This window comes from Sander vitreus, chromosome 8, assembly GCF_031162955.1.
Source record: "Sander vitreus isolate 19-12246 chromosome 8, sanVit1, whole genome shotgun sequence".
Lineage (NCBI taxonomy): Eukaryota > Metazoa > Chordata > Actinopteri > Perciformes > Percidae > Sander > Sander vitreus.
In genome coordinates this window covers 6,438,648-6,454,454 of record NC_135862.1, presented here as the reverse complement: position 1 = coordinate 6,454,454, position 15,807 = coordinate 6,438,648, and the positions used below count along the sequence as shown (strand labels likewise).

Sequence of the window (15,807 nt, the reverse complement as noted above, 5' to 3'; positions counted from 1 at the left end):
AATCCAATAATATAATCTATATTATTATGAAATGTGCCTAATTCTGCATAATGAGTACTTTTGCTTTTGGTAGGCTATACCTATGCTTTTTTACTTAAGTAAACATGCAATGCTTGACTTTTACTTTTAACATTTTTATTTCACACTGGGGTAGCTCTACTTGTACTTCAATCAGAATCAGAATAGTACTGTACTACAGAATAGTACAGTTAAAGTACTTCCTCCACCGCTGCTAGTTAGCTCTTAGCTCTTTGATTTAATTAGTCCATTTAGAAAATAGCTCAATAAAGTGTTACATTAAATGACAAACCTTTTCATTAATGGGTCATTAAATGTTGAATAAATTGAATGGAACTGATAAAATTGTTACTTAGGGAGAAAAAAAATCATATAAAGACCTGAGTGATTTGAGCTTGCTGCAATAAAGAGAAACTAACACACAACCTTAGCAAACAACAAACACAACAAATGTGACTGGAAAGTGTGACTAGATGACTGTAACAACTAGACATTGTAACATTTAATTATTTACTATCCAAAATACAACTTTGTCCAAATATGAATTTTTAACCAGATGTTAAAAAAAACTGGAAAAAAAGGGGACAGTCATTAATTATTTTTTTTACCATAAAATTTTGCATTTTGTTCATATTTATATATTTAGAGAGATCCCCATCCACACAGCGTAGTGGCGCTAATGAGCCATCTCATTGTTTGCCAACCTACAAACAAAAACAGAAGAAGACGCGCGTTATCCATGCCACATTCATGCTAACCTACATCCATGATGCTAACAAGCCGTGGGAATTTATGCTCTACTCAGCGATAAACGTAAACGTTACAGGGAGGGCTTCAGGTGGATATTAGAAAATAATAAAATAAAAAAAATGCGGCGTCTGGGCTCTGTTCAGCAGAAAATACCGTGTGTTTTTCTGACGGAGGTGAAGGAAGAACAGTCCAGAAAACGAGACTGTCAGGTGAGTGCAGTTACAGACACAGCAGCAATTGATTTGTATATACAGTACGAAACTGCTGCTGATGCTAGCAAGAACCAGGGTGGACCATAGACTGTACAAATAGTCCATAGGGTGGACGTTCTTATGATACATCCACGACGTTAACACAGAGCATGCAAGCTAAAGAAACAACACGTCCTTTTTATCCTATGGACCTTTTTCACAGCAGACATTTTGACTTGTCATAATAGGAAAAGCACAGCTGAAATTGATAACCTTAACGATGGCTCAATTCCATCAAGTGTCCCAGTAAGCTATTTATTTTTTCTATTAATGGTTTTGAATACACCTGTGCTTTTCCTACTATGACATGTCAATATAATATATAATAAATGTTGACATGTCATAATAGGAAAAGCACAAGTCTATTCAAAACCATTAATGATGGCTGCATTCCACATAGGAGATGCCCTGGTATTGTGCGTGCTGACTCACTGAAATAGCTTAGGGAGTGTTCGTTATTTATTTCAGGGGCCACTGGAGGAGTTTTGGGATCTGTAGTCAAAATTGACCTGACCCTCCCTTCACCTGCAATAAATTTTGGATAACCCTCCAAAATGATTGGGATAAAAGGGATGACCCTCCCCAACAATTTATTGATACCTTCTGTACTAATTTGCGCTTGGCAAAGATGTACAGATGCCCATTTTTTTTATACAGCCATGGCATATGTGACTAAACCTCTGCATTCTCATCTTACGCATCACACTCCTCTGTTATGGTGTGGTGGCCATTTCAGTAGATTTACTCACTAACATTGTTGTGGAAACACAATAAGCATGGAAACTATATGCACACTTCCTGCATTTCTTCAAATACCAAGTTACTCATAACTCATGTCCTCCCAGCTTGGTGCTGTCCGTGGCGCGAGTTTCGACTTTTCAGAATAAAAGCTTGCGATCGGTCCGCTATGTTTTCGTACGGTGTTTTGGATGTGTTTGAACTAAACAGTATGGCAATCATGCTAATGAATTAAAAAATATAATCAGCAGATGTCTTAGTTACAACACAAAGCAGTTTGTATATGTGCGAGCAGGATTTATTCAGTTTGGGAAATCCCACGGTCTCTAAAGCTACAGTTCAAAATTGTCTGGCTGACTAAATAGGGAGGGACCCATCTGCTAGCGATAGAGATGGCCCGATACCAGTTTTTGCTTCCCGATACTGATTCTGATACCCTGAACTTGCGTATCGGCCGATACCGAGTACCGATCCGATACCAGTGTGTCATATATTTTATTATGTTTGAACAACTGTATTCTACTATCCCTGTATGGATGTGATGTGATTTCTATCTTTGTTGTCAGTCTGGCTCAGGTTAAACTCTTTGTGAAACATGAACAAACACAAACAATGAATGCCACGGAACTTTCTTTTATTATCCAGTTTGACAGTTGGTTATAACGGAAAAAGAACATAAATAAACTACTTTGACGTAGATTTTCTTTAGGGCTTTATTACGTGGTATCGGATCGTGCCTTAACTCCAGTACTTCCAGATACAGATACCAGCATTTTAGGCAGTATCGGAGTCGATACCGATACTGGTATCGGAACATCTCTAGCTAGCGATAGCGGCCGAGACTGAGAGAGCTACATGGATAAATATGCACCAAACAAGCCACTTTGAAATTTTGCTGTTCTTATGAATAAAAAAGTTGGGTGACCCTCCCCCCTAGACTAAAACCAATTGGATGACCCTCCCATCAACAAAGAATAAAAAGACATGACCCTCCCCTATTTTCCTCCGGTGGTCCATTCCATAAATACCGAACAGTCCCTTACTGGGACACTTGATGGAATTGAGCCATCGTTAAGGTTATCAATTTCAGCTGTGCTTTTCCTACTATGACAAGACAAAATGACTGCTGTGAAAAAGGTCAATTGGACGCGGCGCTAATGTTTTAATGCACTTGCTAATGGTTTAACGTTGACACATTTTCCCCTCTCGTCAGTAATGAAGGATACACGATGCCATCCTCCTTTGCTATTGCTTCATGTGTCAGGCAGTGGTAGATATAATGGAGATAAATAACAATTCCACAGTGTAGAAATACTCCATGTTAAATTAGAAGTCCAGCAGTCAAATGTGTACTCAAGGAAAAGTACAGAAGTATTGGCATTAAAATATACTGAAAGTACCAAAAGTAGAAGCGCTCATTATGAAGACTGGCCCGTTTCAGAATAATGTTTGTCATAGGATTATAATTATTGATACATCACCGTAATGTTGCAGCACATCCTCGCATTAGAAAAGCTAGAAGCAGCTAACAGTTGTAATTTTGCTTGATCATTGACTTAAAAACAATTTGTATAAAAATCTTGATTTTCTTGATTGACTTATCGATTACAAGAATAATTGAACATACAATCTTTCAGTAGCGGTGTAAATCACAAGTTTTATCACGATAGGATCTTTGGACAACGATACAATATTTTCTGCCACCCCAAAGTCTGCCACGATACAATTTCGATTCAATTCAGGGGCCTGCGATCACAATATCATGAGCCCATTTACCACAATCGGTAACATTTATATCAACTCACAAAAAGCAGTTAAAATATGGTTTGTATTACTGAGCTCTTCCAGACATTTAAATGAAAAACAAACTATTCTTTTTAATAAAATTAATAAATATAAAGTGGGAATTTCAATATAAAGGCGCATCTTAAAGAGAATATGTATTGATATTTTCACTTTGCATCGATGATATTGCATTGTTGACAATTGAGTCAACCCCCCCTCTGTGTCTCTCTTCAGCAATTTCAGGTTGTTGCTACCGAAAATGTGAACCCAGTTGCTCTGGAGGCCAACATTGATTGTGCATTCGCCACAGAAAAACTAGATGGAACTTGCTGTTATGTTACAGTTTATAAAGGCGAGTATGAAAGTGACTTCTACAAGTCCTCTTTGTTTGTTAATTTTGTTAGTTTTCTTGCAGTGGAGATGATTCAATGTGAATGATGGTTTATCTTTTTTCCTGTAGGACAGCCTCACCTCTGGGCTCGACTCGACAGGAAACCCAACAAACAGGCAGAGAAGAGGTTCAAAAAGTATCAGCACTCTCACCGGAGCTGTAAAGGTATTTTAGCATCAGTTACCAGTGCTGTACATGTAATAAATGATGCTTAGGGCATTACTGATTTGTCATATACAGTGGGGAGAACAAGTATTTGATACACTGTCGATTTTGCAGGTTTTCCTACTTACAAAGCATGTAGAGGTCTGTACTTTTTTATCATAGGTACTCTTCAACTGTGAGAGACGGAATCTAAAGCAAAAATCCAGAAAATCACATTGTATTATTTTAAATAATTTGCATTTTATTGCATGACATAAGTATTTGATCACCTACCAACCAGTGAGAATGACGGCTCTCACAGACCTGTTAGTTTTTCTTTAAGAAGCCCTCCTGTTCTCCACTCATTACCTGTATTAACTGCACCTGTTTGAACTCGTTACCTGTATAAAAGACACCTGTCCACACACTCAATCAAACAGACTCCAACCTCTCCACAATGGCCAAGACCAGATAGCTGTGTAAGGACATCAGGGATAAAATTGTAGACCTGCACAAGGCTGGGATGGGCTACAGGACAATAGGCAAGCAGCTTGGTGAGAAGGCAACAACTGTTGGCGCAATTATTAGAAAATGAAGAAGTTCAAGATGACGGTCAATCTCCGTTGGTCTGGGATTCCATGCAAGATCTCACTTCGTGGGGCATCAGTGATCACGAGGAAGGTGAGGGATAAGCCCAGAACTACACGGCAGGACCTGGTCAATGACCTGAAGAGAGCTGGGACCACAGTCTCAAAGAAAACCATTAGTAACGCACTATGCCGTCATGGATTAAAATCCTGCAGCGCACGCAAGGTCCCCCTGCTCAAGCCAGCGCATGTCCAGGCCCGTCTGAAGTTTGCCATTGACCATCTGGATGATCCAGAGGAGGAATGGGAGAAGGTCATGTGGTCTGATGAGACAAAAATAGAGCTTTTTGGTCTAAACTCCACTCGCCGTGTTTGGAGGAAGAAGAAGGATGAGTACAACCCCAAGAACACCATCCCAACTGTGAAGCATGGAGGTGGAAATATCATTCTTTGGGGATGATTTCCTGCAAAGGGGACAGGACGACTGCACCGTATTGAGGGGAGGATGGATGGGGCCATGTATCGCGAGATCTTGGCCAACAACCTCCTTCCCTCAGTAAGAGCATTGAAGATGGGTCGTGGCTGGGTCTTCCAGCATGACAACGACCCGAAACACACAGCTAGGGCAACTAAGGAATGGCTCCGTAAGAAGCATCTTAAGGTCCTGAAGTGACCTAGCCAGTCTCCAGACCTGAACCCAATATAAAATCTTTGGAGGGAGCTGAAAGTCCGTATTGCCCAGCGACATCCCGGAACCTGAAGGATCTGGAGAAGGTCTGTATGGAGGAGTGGGCCAAAATCCCTGCTGCAGTGTGTGCAAACCTGGTCAAGAACTACAGGAAACGTATGATCTCTGTAATTGCAAACAAATGTTTCTGTACCAAATATTAAGTTCTGCTTTTCTGATGTATTAAATACTTATGTCATGCAATAAAATGCAAATTAATTACTTAAAAATCATACAATGTGATTTTCTGGATTTTTGTTTTAGATTCCGTCACTCACAGTTGAAGAGTACATATGATAAAAATTACAGACTTCTACATGCTTTGTAAGTGCGAAAACCTGCAAAATCAGCAGTGCATCAAACACTTGTTCTCCCCACTGTGTGTGTGTGTGTGTGTGTGTGTGTGTATATATATATATATATATTTTACTTTCAAAGCTTCTATTGAGGTTTTCAAATGAAACTTTAAATGTCCGTCATCATATTTTATGACTTCATCCTAAAAAAAACAATCTTTGACATTGGTCCAGTATTAAGCGAGATCGTTGCAGTCGGCAGCGGCGAAACAAGCTACAATGTAAATTTAAGGGGCAATTGTCCAGCTTGTATTTACCTTCACTAAAGTGCTTGTTTTGCCACTGACGGGCTCAGATTAATATTCTAAGTGTCTGATGTTATGGAAAGGATCCCTTCAGAGATAGACCTTTAAAACCTCTTTGAGACATTTCTGTTTAACCAGAAACAGCTCTGAAGTCGCTAACGCTAAACCCACCAGACTCCATTTAAAAAAGCAATACTTTTAGCGTGTCTAGAGCCAACATATTTTCACATGTATGTAAATCAGTAAACTGTGTGTTTTCAACCAAAACTAGAGTTGTGATGGTTGGAAAAGTAAAAACTGCAGCGATCTCGCTTAATACTGGACCAGTCTCTTAGACACAAAAACATAAGAAAATGGGGTCCAGGTTAAAAAAAAAAAAAGGTAGTTACCCTTTAACGCCAACAAAGATGGATTGAAGCAGAATATCTCGTTAGATAAAAACATGTTGTGAATTTTGGAAATGATTATATCTATATTTGTTTTCAATATATTTTGGCTCTTGGACTTTACAATGCTCTGTAGCTATTGGAAAAGTTTATTTATAATAATAATACTAATAATATTAGTGTAGCCTAATTTTTAATCTGCATGTCATCGTTATGAATAAAGCTTTGAAAGTATTTGGTACAGCTCTAATGTGGGTAAAAAAAATGAAATGCATGTTTTAATCTCTAATAGGTGTGTGCACCACATTTTTTGTTCAATACTTTTGTACACTACATGTTACAGGAAGGTTTTTTTTGTTGTTTTTCAGGTTTCACGTGGAACGTAGAGTGCGATTTTAAGACGGTGCCGGAGACGTGGATCCCAGCCCACAGAGTCAAACATCACAGTGGGCGTCCAGTGCCTGATGAACATGGACACATTCCAGGTCCTCATCAAGTAAAATAAAGATCATCTTAAAAACTTGACTGCAAATGTGCCATTGCAGGCCGCATTATTTTAACCTGATGGAAGATTGAATCAAAGTGATTATGATTATTATTATTATTATTATTATTATTATTATTATTATTATGTAGCGGTGTGGGACAAAAACCAAAATCTCAAACGGTAAGGCACGTTTCATTTTGATAAAACACAATGACCTCACCCTGCATCCCAGAACAGTATCAGCTGGTACAGAAAATGGATGGATGAATGAACGGACCATAATTGCATCTGCTTAACTAGAATTTGGATTTTGATTACATTTATTGTAAAGGTTATGACGGATTCTGGGTTAGCAGTGTGATCAGAGTATCATCACAGTTCCACTTCAGGGTGTTCATAACCATGTGTAGCTTATGCAGAAATACAGGGTGTACAAAAGGAAGTACCTACAGTAAAATTACCTCAATTCCCAGGATAGGCTTATATTGAATTTGTTATTAAAATGATCAAATGTACTCTCACAGGTTTCTGTTTACGTAGATGAGATTAAGAGATACAAGCTCCTTGATTCCATGAAGGACAAGCAGTATTATTTCTGACTTGGAACATTGTTGACATGCTTTTTCTTCCGTCATTGTGGACGATGCTGCCTGCAGAAGTACTGATATGGTCCTTGTTCATTTGTTCAGGGTGGGTTCCAGTGGAGAAGGACAACAAACAGTACTGCTGGCACTCCTCTGTGGTGGATGATGGAGTCGGGGCGGCTCTTGTTCTCCGGCCCAGCTCCGACGATGAAGACATGCTAGAAGTAGCAGCGGTCCCGTTGGCCGACCTCCTGGAACAAACACTGGAGCTCATTGGAACCAACGTCAACGGAAACCCTTATGGTAATGCGATACTGTATTTCCCTTTTAATGTTCTTTTAAGGTAGTGTGCGGTGAGGGGATGTCATTTTTGAGCAAATAGTTGTTTAAATGCCAGTGTGTGGTTGTCCATTTCAAAAACACAATTTTTATGAAATGTTTGTGGTGCCTTGGTCAGACAAAGCCATAGTATAGTATGTCGAAAAAAAGTCATAGTGTAGTATGTCGAGGATTATTAGCAACGTAAAACCATCAAACTTAGCCCCGCCCACAACATTCGAGGTCGGGAAGTTTGGTCTGGACTTGATCCGTTGAGGAGCAATTATGCTCGAACAAGTTCTGTTCGGACCAATCAAATTGTCGGACAGATCAACAGTAACGGAATCAACCACGTCACCAAAGAGCGCTTGGGTTGAATTTGTGGCTGCCGCTGGAGAATTGAGATGTGTAGATTCCACCATCGCGTCTGTTACAGAAGATATCGACAGCGCATTCATTTTAAAATCCTCAACCGGCCTGTCTCAAACTAGCTGATGGCGTGGCTGCGACTCAGCTGTTGAAGTGGCAGAGGCTGGTTTTAGAACGTAAGAGGCGTCACCCGTTTCAACGGCCAATAGAGAAGTCAACTGGTAAAGTCAGATATAAACTGTATGAATAAAATGATCATTAATCCATTTTATTTCTGCGTTACAAACAGCTTTAGGAAATGACAGAGTTTTAGACGGAGCGGAGCCTCAACAACCGCTGGAAAGCACGGTAGTGTTATATGGTGGAGAGAGCTAGAGAGAGACTGAAGAGAGGGAGCGCCCAGCGGCGTTAGAATGAAGCACGTAGCGTTATATGGTAGAGAGAGAGAGAGAGCCCAGCGGTGTTAGATTAAAGCACGTAGCGTTATATGGTAGAGAGAGAGAGAGACTGAAGAGAGGGAGCGCCCAGCGGCGTTAGAACAAAGCCGTGAATCAGAGAAATAAAACGTGTTTTCGCCGATTCATCTCTAGAAATGCAACTGTAGCAAGCATGTCACTATCACTAACGCTATCCACATTCATATTTAGACGAAACAAATGATATATCCAGCTTCAAAAAAGTCAGAAGTTGAAACGAATGCACTGGGCAAAGAGTGGTTGCTATGGAGACGATACACGGTGTTGAGTTCTGTTGACGGTTGAGTTGAGTTCTGTTGCTCTGATTGGTTGTAGATCTATCCAATGAGTGCAGAGGAATTTTCTTTCCTGGTTCGGTTGGAACACGCCCCATAATCACAGCCCAGTGGAGCGGTTTGAGACTCACATTCTGACTAGAATCTGAGTATGACCACGTCAGGCTAGTAAAATACAGTTTTACTGTCGCTGTTACGTGAACAGGGCATAGCAGAGAGACGGGGCGAGAAGACGCCGCCAGCCCTGAAAGTGAATAAAGCGATAAAACTGTGGTTGCACAGAGGGCGCCTGGGTAGCTCACGTGGTGAAGCAGGCGCCCATATATAGAGGTTTACTCCTCGACGCAGTGGCCGCCGGTTCGACTCTGACCTGCGGCCCTTTGCTGCATGTCATTCCCCCTCTCTCTCCCCTTTCGTGTCTTTAGCTGTCCTCTATAAATAAAGGCTTAAAAATGCCCCAAAAAATAATCTTTAACACGTGACGTTCTATGGGAAACGGTAACAGAAGCACTGAATTATTTATTTTCTAGAAACAGAGTTGTATTGTTCTAACAGGATTGGGGAGTAAGAAGCAGCCTGTCCACTGCCTGGTGTCACACGGGAGCATTGGAATCAGAAACCCTCCACCAGTGGACTTCCAGCAGCTGTGCTCCTGGTTCCAGGAGAGTCCAGAGGGCCGAGTTGAGGGCATCGTCTGGCATTGCAACGACGGCACACTCATTAAGGTTAGAAAACTTACCATACCCATGTCTTTCATATATATATATATATATAATTATATATAATTTTTTTTTTTTTTTTAGAATTCCAACACCTTGATAACCACTGGCTGTTGTGTCTGTAGGTTCATCGTCATCACCTGGGACTGAGGTGGCCCGATGGGGAAACCTGCCTTGGTGACAAGTCGGTGGTCATTCATGTTGACGGATACAACAGCAGCCAGGACTTGTTCACATCCTTCTCCAGACTTAATGGACACTGTTTGAGTCGGCTGCCAGACATCCAGTTTGACTTGTAGTCAGAGACAATGAAACTTTCCTTTTTCTTAAGCTTCTGCTGTGACCCTGAGGATTTATAACGTTAAATAGCTGCCAGATATTTTTGCCAATATAATTCCAGATGGGTAGGCACAGAGGAGTGTATTAAAGCCTGAAGATGTTTGACATTTGCTTTGCAGAAATGTGTACAGCTTTAGTGTAAAAATGACTGACCAACTGCACATTTTTAGCAACTTAAGTTGTTCAAAATGTTCCATTAATATACTGTAAATATTGTATGTATTGTACTTTTTCATTGCTAAATGACGAATAAATGACAAGTATGAAATATTTGTATTTAACTGATTTTTATTCAACTATCTGATTATAAAAGCAGCTTTATTGACAAGAACATAGAAAAACAATGTCAGAATTGTACAAATACAGAGAAACAAATAAGCCACATTAACAGAAAAAAGCTGCCTTAAGGAGCTACATCACTTAAACTATTTACAGGCTGTCCTGAAAAAGAGACATTTTTCATTATCGAGTACAGTGCTACAATATCGATACTTTAATATCTAAAGTTGAATTTTTCTGAGACCTTTAGGGCTGGACATAGTTTGAAAATGTTACAAAAATATATGAAAATACTAATGCCAAAACAATACCTGAGTTTAAATACCAATGCCTAAATGATATATATTTCAGTAACTTATTTTGTCCAAATACTAGCAGCCCAAATAAATATACAAATTATGATTTAAATCAGGAACTATCTAAGAGTGAAGAATAAGTAAACAAGATCACAAATCTGATCAGTAGGGATGCACAATATATTGATGGCCTATAAGTAAGAAAATACAAATGTTATTGTTCCAATAATGGAATTTCAGCTTATAATTACATACAAGTAAAGTTATTCTGCTTTTTAGTAGCCGATATATGCTTGTCAAAAAGGAGATATGGTCTGGTATTAATGAGTCTATATATATATATAAACTAACGTTATTACAGAAAAGTTTCTGATTTTCTTTTTTATATTTTATTTTACATTTTATTCTAGGATGGGTGAAGGCTTTCTAAATATTTTATATTAGAAACAATATATTTATTGTCCTCTTCACATTTTAATATTATTGGTATCAGCCACACAAAAAAAGGATACTTGTTGATAATTGCCGTGAAATTCCCTGTTGGTGCATCCCTACTAGTCACACATTCAGATGCCAACGTTTGGTGCCAGAGCGTTTTCGAAAATGATACAGACTCATTTGCTTCAAGAGCCAACATTGTATTAAGGGTTGATACCCAGTCACAGATCTAAATTGAAAACAACCTGGAAAGTTTGAAAGATTGCTAACCAGAAAAGTACATTCAGGTGTAGTTTTAGGCACAGTAACCCTGAGTTAACTGATGGACACGTTGGGCAATTCAGGTTTTACACCAAACTGATGGCACACCTTCTTCAGCTGTTCCTCCAGCAGAATGTTCTTCTTCACCTCTAAATTGTAGTTATATTTTAAGTCTTCAATCTCTTCAAAAAATGTCGGGTCAAAGTTCTCCAGTTCTTTCTTCAGCTTTATGATCTCAGTTTGAAGTGTTGTTTTCTCCGTTTGGGCTGCCTGCAGAAGTTGTTTGAGCTTCCTGTAGTCTAAGAATAGAGGGGACGTCTGTTTTTCTTCATAGCAATTAACATCACATTCATTAGGCTGTTTGTCTGGCTAACTTAAAAGGATGCCGTCATAATGTGTGATGTCATTTAACTGAGACTCAATTAAGTGAACACAGCAGATTATAAATAAGCCAGCATGTACAGATGACATGTAGCTCATCTACATAAATCATTGCTCTTCAGTGTCAGGTTACACTCAGAAATATGTGGCATGTTTGTCTGTTAACATCAACTCTCAACTGACTACTTTGCAGGGCTTTTTTTTTTTTTTTTACTTGATAACAAAAGATAGATATTTTCAAACTAAAGTATGATAAAACTTGATGTTCAAATCTCACACAGCTTCATTTGCATATAAATGAAGTGTGGAAGTCTCACCTGGTTTAGAAGATGTTGCACCGTATTGCTCACTGTACTCGTTCAGCCGTTGTTTCAGTTCTGTGTTCTCCTTCTCCAGCTCCGTGTTGACCATTCTGTTCACAGGATTGGAAATGATTAATTTTATAACATACTATACTGACTTTTTTTCAACATAAAATACTTTAAGTTTTTCAATGTTTTTTTGACATTCTACACTGTGACTTTTTTTCCGACATTCTATGAATTTTTTTTTTTCGTACTATACTATGACTCCTGGGCACTGCCAAGGTGCTCTTGAGCAAGGCACCAACACCCCCCCCAACGGCTCAGGGCGCCTGTCCAGCAGTCGCAGCCCACTCACTCTGACATCTCTCCATTAGTGCATGTAAAAGGACCTGAGGATGTGTGTAGTGTGTAGGCAAGGCAGGCAAGGCAGGCAAGGCAGCTTTATTTGTATAGCACATTTCAGCAGCAGAAATGTATTTTGGTCCTAAACCGTTTAGTGATTTATAAACCAGCAAAAGTATTTTGAAATCAATTCTTTGAGGCACTGGAAGCCAGTGTAGAGACTTCAGAACTGGAGTGATGTGATCCACTCTCTTGGTCTTAGTGAGGACTCGAGCAGCAGCGTTCTGAATCAGCTGCAGCTGTCTGATTGATTTTTTAGGGAGACCTGTAAAGACACCATTACAGTAGTCAAGTCTACTGAAGATAAAAGCATGGACAAGTTTTTCCAAATCCTGCTGAGACATAAGTCCTTTAACCCTTGATATATTTTTAAGGTGGTAATAGGCTGACTTTGTAATTGTCTTAATGTGGCTGTTAAAATTCAGGTCTGAGTCCATGACGACACCAAGATTTCTGGCTTTGTCTGTTGTTTTTAACATTATCGTTTGAAGCTGAGTGCTGACTTTTAATCGTTCCTCCTTTGCTCCAAAAACAACCACCTCAGTTTTTTCATCATTTAATTTAAGAAAGTTCTGGCACATCAGTCGTTAATTTGTTCAATGCACTTAGTCAGTTGTTGTACTGGACTATAGTCCCCTGGCGATAAGGTTATATAAATTTGTGTGTCATCTGCATAACTATGGTAACTTATTTTATTGTTTTCCATAATTTGAGCCAATGGAAGCGTGTAGATGTTAAACAGGAGAGGCCCCAGAACGGAGCCTTGGGGAACTCCGCACGTCATATTTGTATGCTCAGATGTATAATTCCCTATAGACCCAAAGTAGTCCCTATTCTTTAAATAAGACTCAAACCACTTTAGTACTGAGCCAGAAATGCCAACCCAGTTTTCCAATCGGTCTAGTAATATGTTATGGTCGACCGTATCAAATGCAGCATTGAGATCAAGTAATAGCAGGACTGAAATTTTGCCACTATCTGTGTTTAAGTGGATGTCATTAAAGACTTTAACAAGAGCTGTCTCAGTGCTGTGGTGTGGGCGAAAACCCGACTGGAAGGCATCAAAACTGTTGTTTAGTGACAAGAAAAGGTTGAGTTGTTGAGAAACCGGTTTTTCAAAAATTTTACTTAAAAATGGAAGGTTTGATATCGGCCTATAGTTGCTCATTAGTGACGTGTCTAGATTGTTCTTTTTTAAGAGTGGCTTAATGACTGCAGTTTTCAGGGCCTGTGGGAAGACACCTGAGAGAAGAGACGTGTTTACAATCTGTAGAAGATCTGTAGCCAAACAATTTGAAACATTTTTGAAAAGGCCCGTTGGTAGAATATCAAGGCAGCAGGAGGAGGTTTTCAGATGTTGTATAATGCCCTACAGGTTTTTACGGTTAATCATATGAAATTGGGTCATATTGTAATTTGTTTTGCCTGGACACTGTGACAACACATACCCTGTACTCGATATGGAAGCACTGATTGTTTGTCTAATTTTCTGAATTTTGTCTTTGAAGAAGGTGGCAAAATCATTGCAGGCCTTGGTGGATAAACAGTTGCTGTAACTGATGCTACTGGTACTGGAGGGTTTGTTAACCTATCGACAGTAGCAAACAAAGCACGTGCGTTATTATTGTTTTTGACAATAATGTCCAAGAAGAAGGACCGCCTCAGTTCCAAATTATAAATACAAAGTCTCTCTTTATAGGTGTTGTAGTGGACCTGGAGATTAGTTTTTCGCCATCTGCGTTCTGCTTTTCGACACTCTTTTCTGTTCTTACCAGTATGGCATTTCTCTATGGAGATCTTTTCTTATCAGAGACAGTTTTTACCTTAATGGGAGCAATGGCATCAATAACATTTGTAATTTTACAATTTAAATTGTCTACAAGCTCAGTGACTGAGACCCCTGAGAGGGTGGGTGTGGACGAGAAAAGCTGAATGAATGTTTCACTGGTGTTGTCAGTGATATACCATTTTCTTATTAACTTTGTTTGGACACTTTTTTGCACAGAGATAGTGCCATTAAAGAAAACACAGGAATGATCAGAGAGAGCAGCATCAGTCACCACAACCTTGGAAATGTTCAAACCCTTCGAGATAATCAAGTCCAGAGTGTGCCCCTTGTTGTGTGTGGGCTCCGTCACATGCTGAGTCAGTCCATAGTTCTCAAAAATACAACACAGTTCTTTGGTCCCTCTATCCTGGGGGTTGTCAACATGAATGTTGAAATCACCAGCAATAACTACACAATCAAAGTTAATACAGATTATAGACAGCAGTTCACTAAAGTCGTCAAAGAAGGATGCACAGTATTTAGGTGGCCTGTAGATAATTAGAAATATAGGTCGAGAGGGGGACCTTAGCTGAAGAGCCACATATTCAAAATAAGCAAAGTTTCCAGAAGATATTTGAGTACATTGGAACGAGTCATTAAACAAAATGGCGACTCCACCTCCTTTCTTATTCACTCTATTCTCACTCATAAAATTGAAGTTAGGGGGAGCTGACTCTATAAGAACAGCATCACTGTTATTATAGTCTAACCAGATTTCAGTTAAAAACATGAGGTCACGATTGTGCTTAATAATAAAATGGTTAATGTTAGTGTGTTAAAATAATTATCTGTCTCGTTTTTTTGGGATAGGCTGTGGCTGACGAGGAATGGATGCTAAATTTGCTAAGTTGGCAGTTTAGTGCTTCTTCTTACTTAGTGGATTCACCATTCTTTTTTTATTACCTATCAAAACATTGATTGACGAAGAATTGAATACACAGGGCCCAGGCTTGGCCTGGAAATAGTCATGAGTGCCACTAGGCATGCAGCCTGGGCCCAGCACATATCAGTTAAAGCTTGTTTCATTTTGTACACAAGCATACTTATCAGTCTGGTGAGAAGGAGTTAGCTGCCGTCCTTGAGGGGGCAGAGGTGCTCCATCCGGTCAGTGAACCCCAACGTGTGGCAGGGGGAAACAGGGGAAAAGGCGTATGGGGAGAGCGATGGATCCTCAAAGGCGTCGGGATTGGTAAGGGGGTTTGAGGAGTGTTGGATGGGTGAAAAGGGGGGTTGAGATTTCTCGTCTCTGTTCTGTGGTCTTCCATGGTCAAATCTGTTCTCCACCTGCACACTCAGTTGTTGGGGAGGCATTTTGTTGCTAATTCTCCCTTTTGCAGCTGTCCACGGCTGTGTCCTACTGAGTACAGGGGTTGGTGCTCTGCCTGGATGGTAATGCAGGCCAGCCGGTCGTATCACAAATCTCAGGGCGCTGTGCCCTGCCTGTTAGTCGTCCTCCCATTTCCCAGGAAAATTATTTACTCTTAGGCTTGGCACCTAAAGAGTTCCAGGGAGGACTACCACTTGTTGATTTATTACCCATTCCACAGCCCTGCTGTTTGTTTGTAGTCTTGCTGGTGCTAGTTAGCAGTGTGTTGACATGTTTTTGTCCATTGAATTTGTCCAATTTTGGTTTCCAGAACTGCAATCTTCTGAAGGAGTTTGTAGTAGTCCT

At 39.8% G+C, this 15,807-nt stretch overlaps 2 protein-coding genes across 2 annotated transcripts in view; one reads left to right on the top strand and one right to left on the bottom strand.

Moving 5' to 3' along the window:
- The first annotated feature begins 735 nt into the window (after window positions 1-735).
- rlig1 (RNA 5'-phosphate and 3'-OH ligase 1) lies at window positions 736-10,221 on the top strand. The gene is made up of 7 exons (XM_078256519.1): window positions 736-977; window positions 3,777-3,894; window positions 4,003-4,098; window positions 6,747-6,863; window positions 7,555-7,752; window positions 9,443-9,612; window positions 9,732-10,221. Exons 1-7 carry the CDS (start codon window positions 888-890, stop codon window positions 9,903-9,905), a joined length of 963 nt encoding a protein of 320 aa, XP_078112645.1. The 5' UTR covers window positions 736-887; the 3' UTR covers window positions 9,906-10,221.
- cep290 (centrosomal protein 290) overlaps window positions 10,216-15,807 on the bottom strand; it is a 42,614-nt gene continuing 37,022 nt past the window's right edge. Inside the window, exons 50-51 of the mRNA XM_078256520.1 lie at window positions 11,918-12,012; window positions 10,216-11,518 (exon numbers count right to left, since the gene is read on the bottom strand). Of these exons, the coding sequence (XP_078112646.1) occupies window positions 11,274-11,518; window positions 11,918-12,012 (340 nt within the window). The 3' untranslated portion in view covers window positions 10,216-11,273. The remainder of the gene's footprint in view (window positions 11,519-11,917; window positions 12,013-15,807) is intronic.

Excerpts from the sequence above, each read along its gene's own strand:
- rlig1 (XM_078256519.1), top strand. The coding sequence starts at position 888 with ATGCGGCGTCTGGGCTCTGTTCAGCAGAAAATACCGTGTGTTTTTCTG. Across the intron at positions 978-3,776 it reads CCAGAAAACGAGACTGTCAG|CAATTTCAGGTTGTTGCTAC; the intron begins GTGAGTGCAGTT and ends GTCTCTCTTCAG. Across the intron at positions 6,864-7,554 it reads TGAACATGGACACATTCCAG|GGTGGGTTCCAGTGGAGAAG; the intron begins GTCCTCATCAAG and ends TCATTTGTTCAG.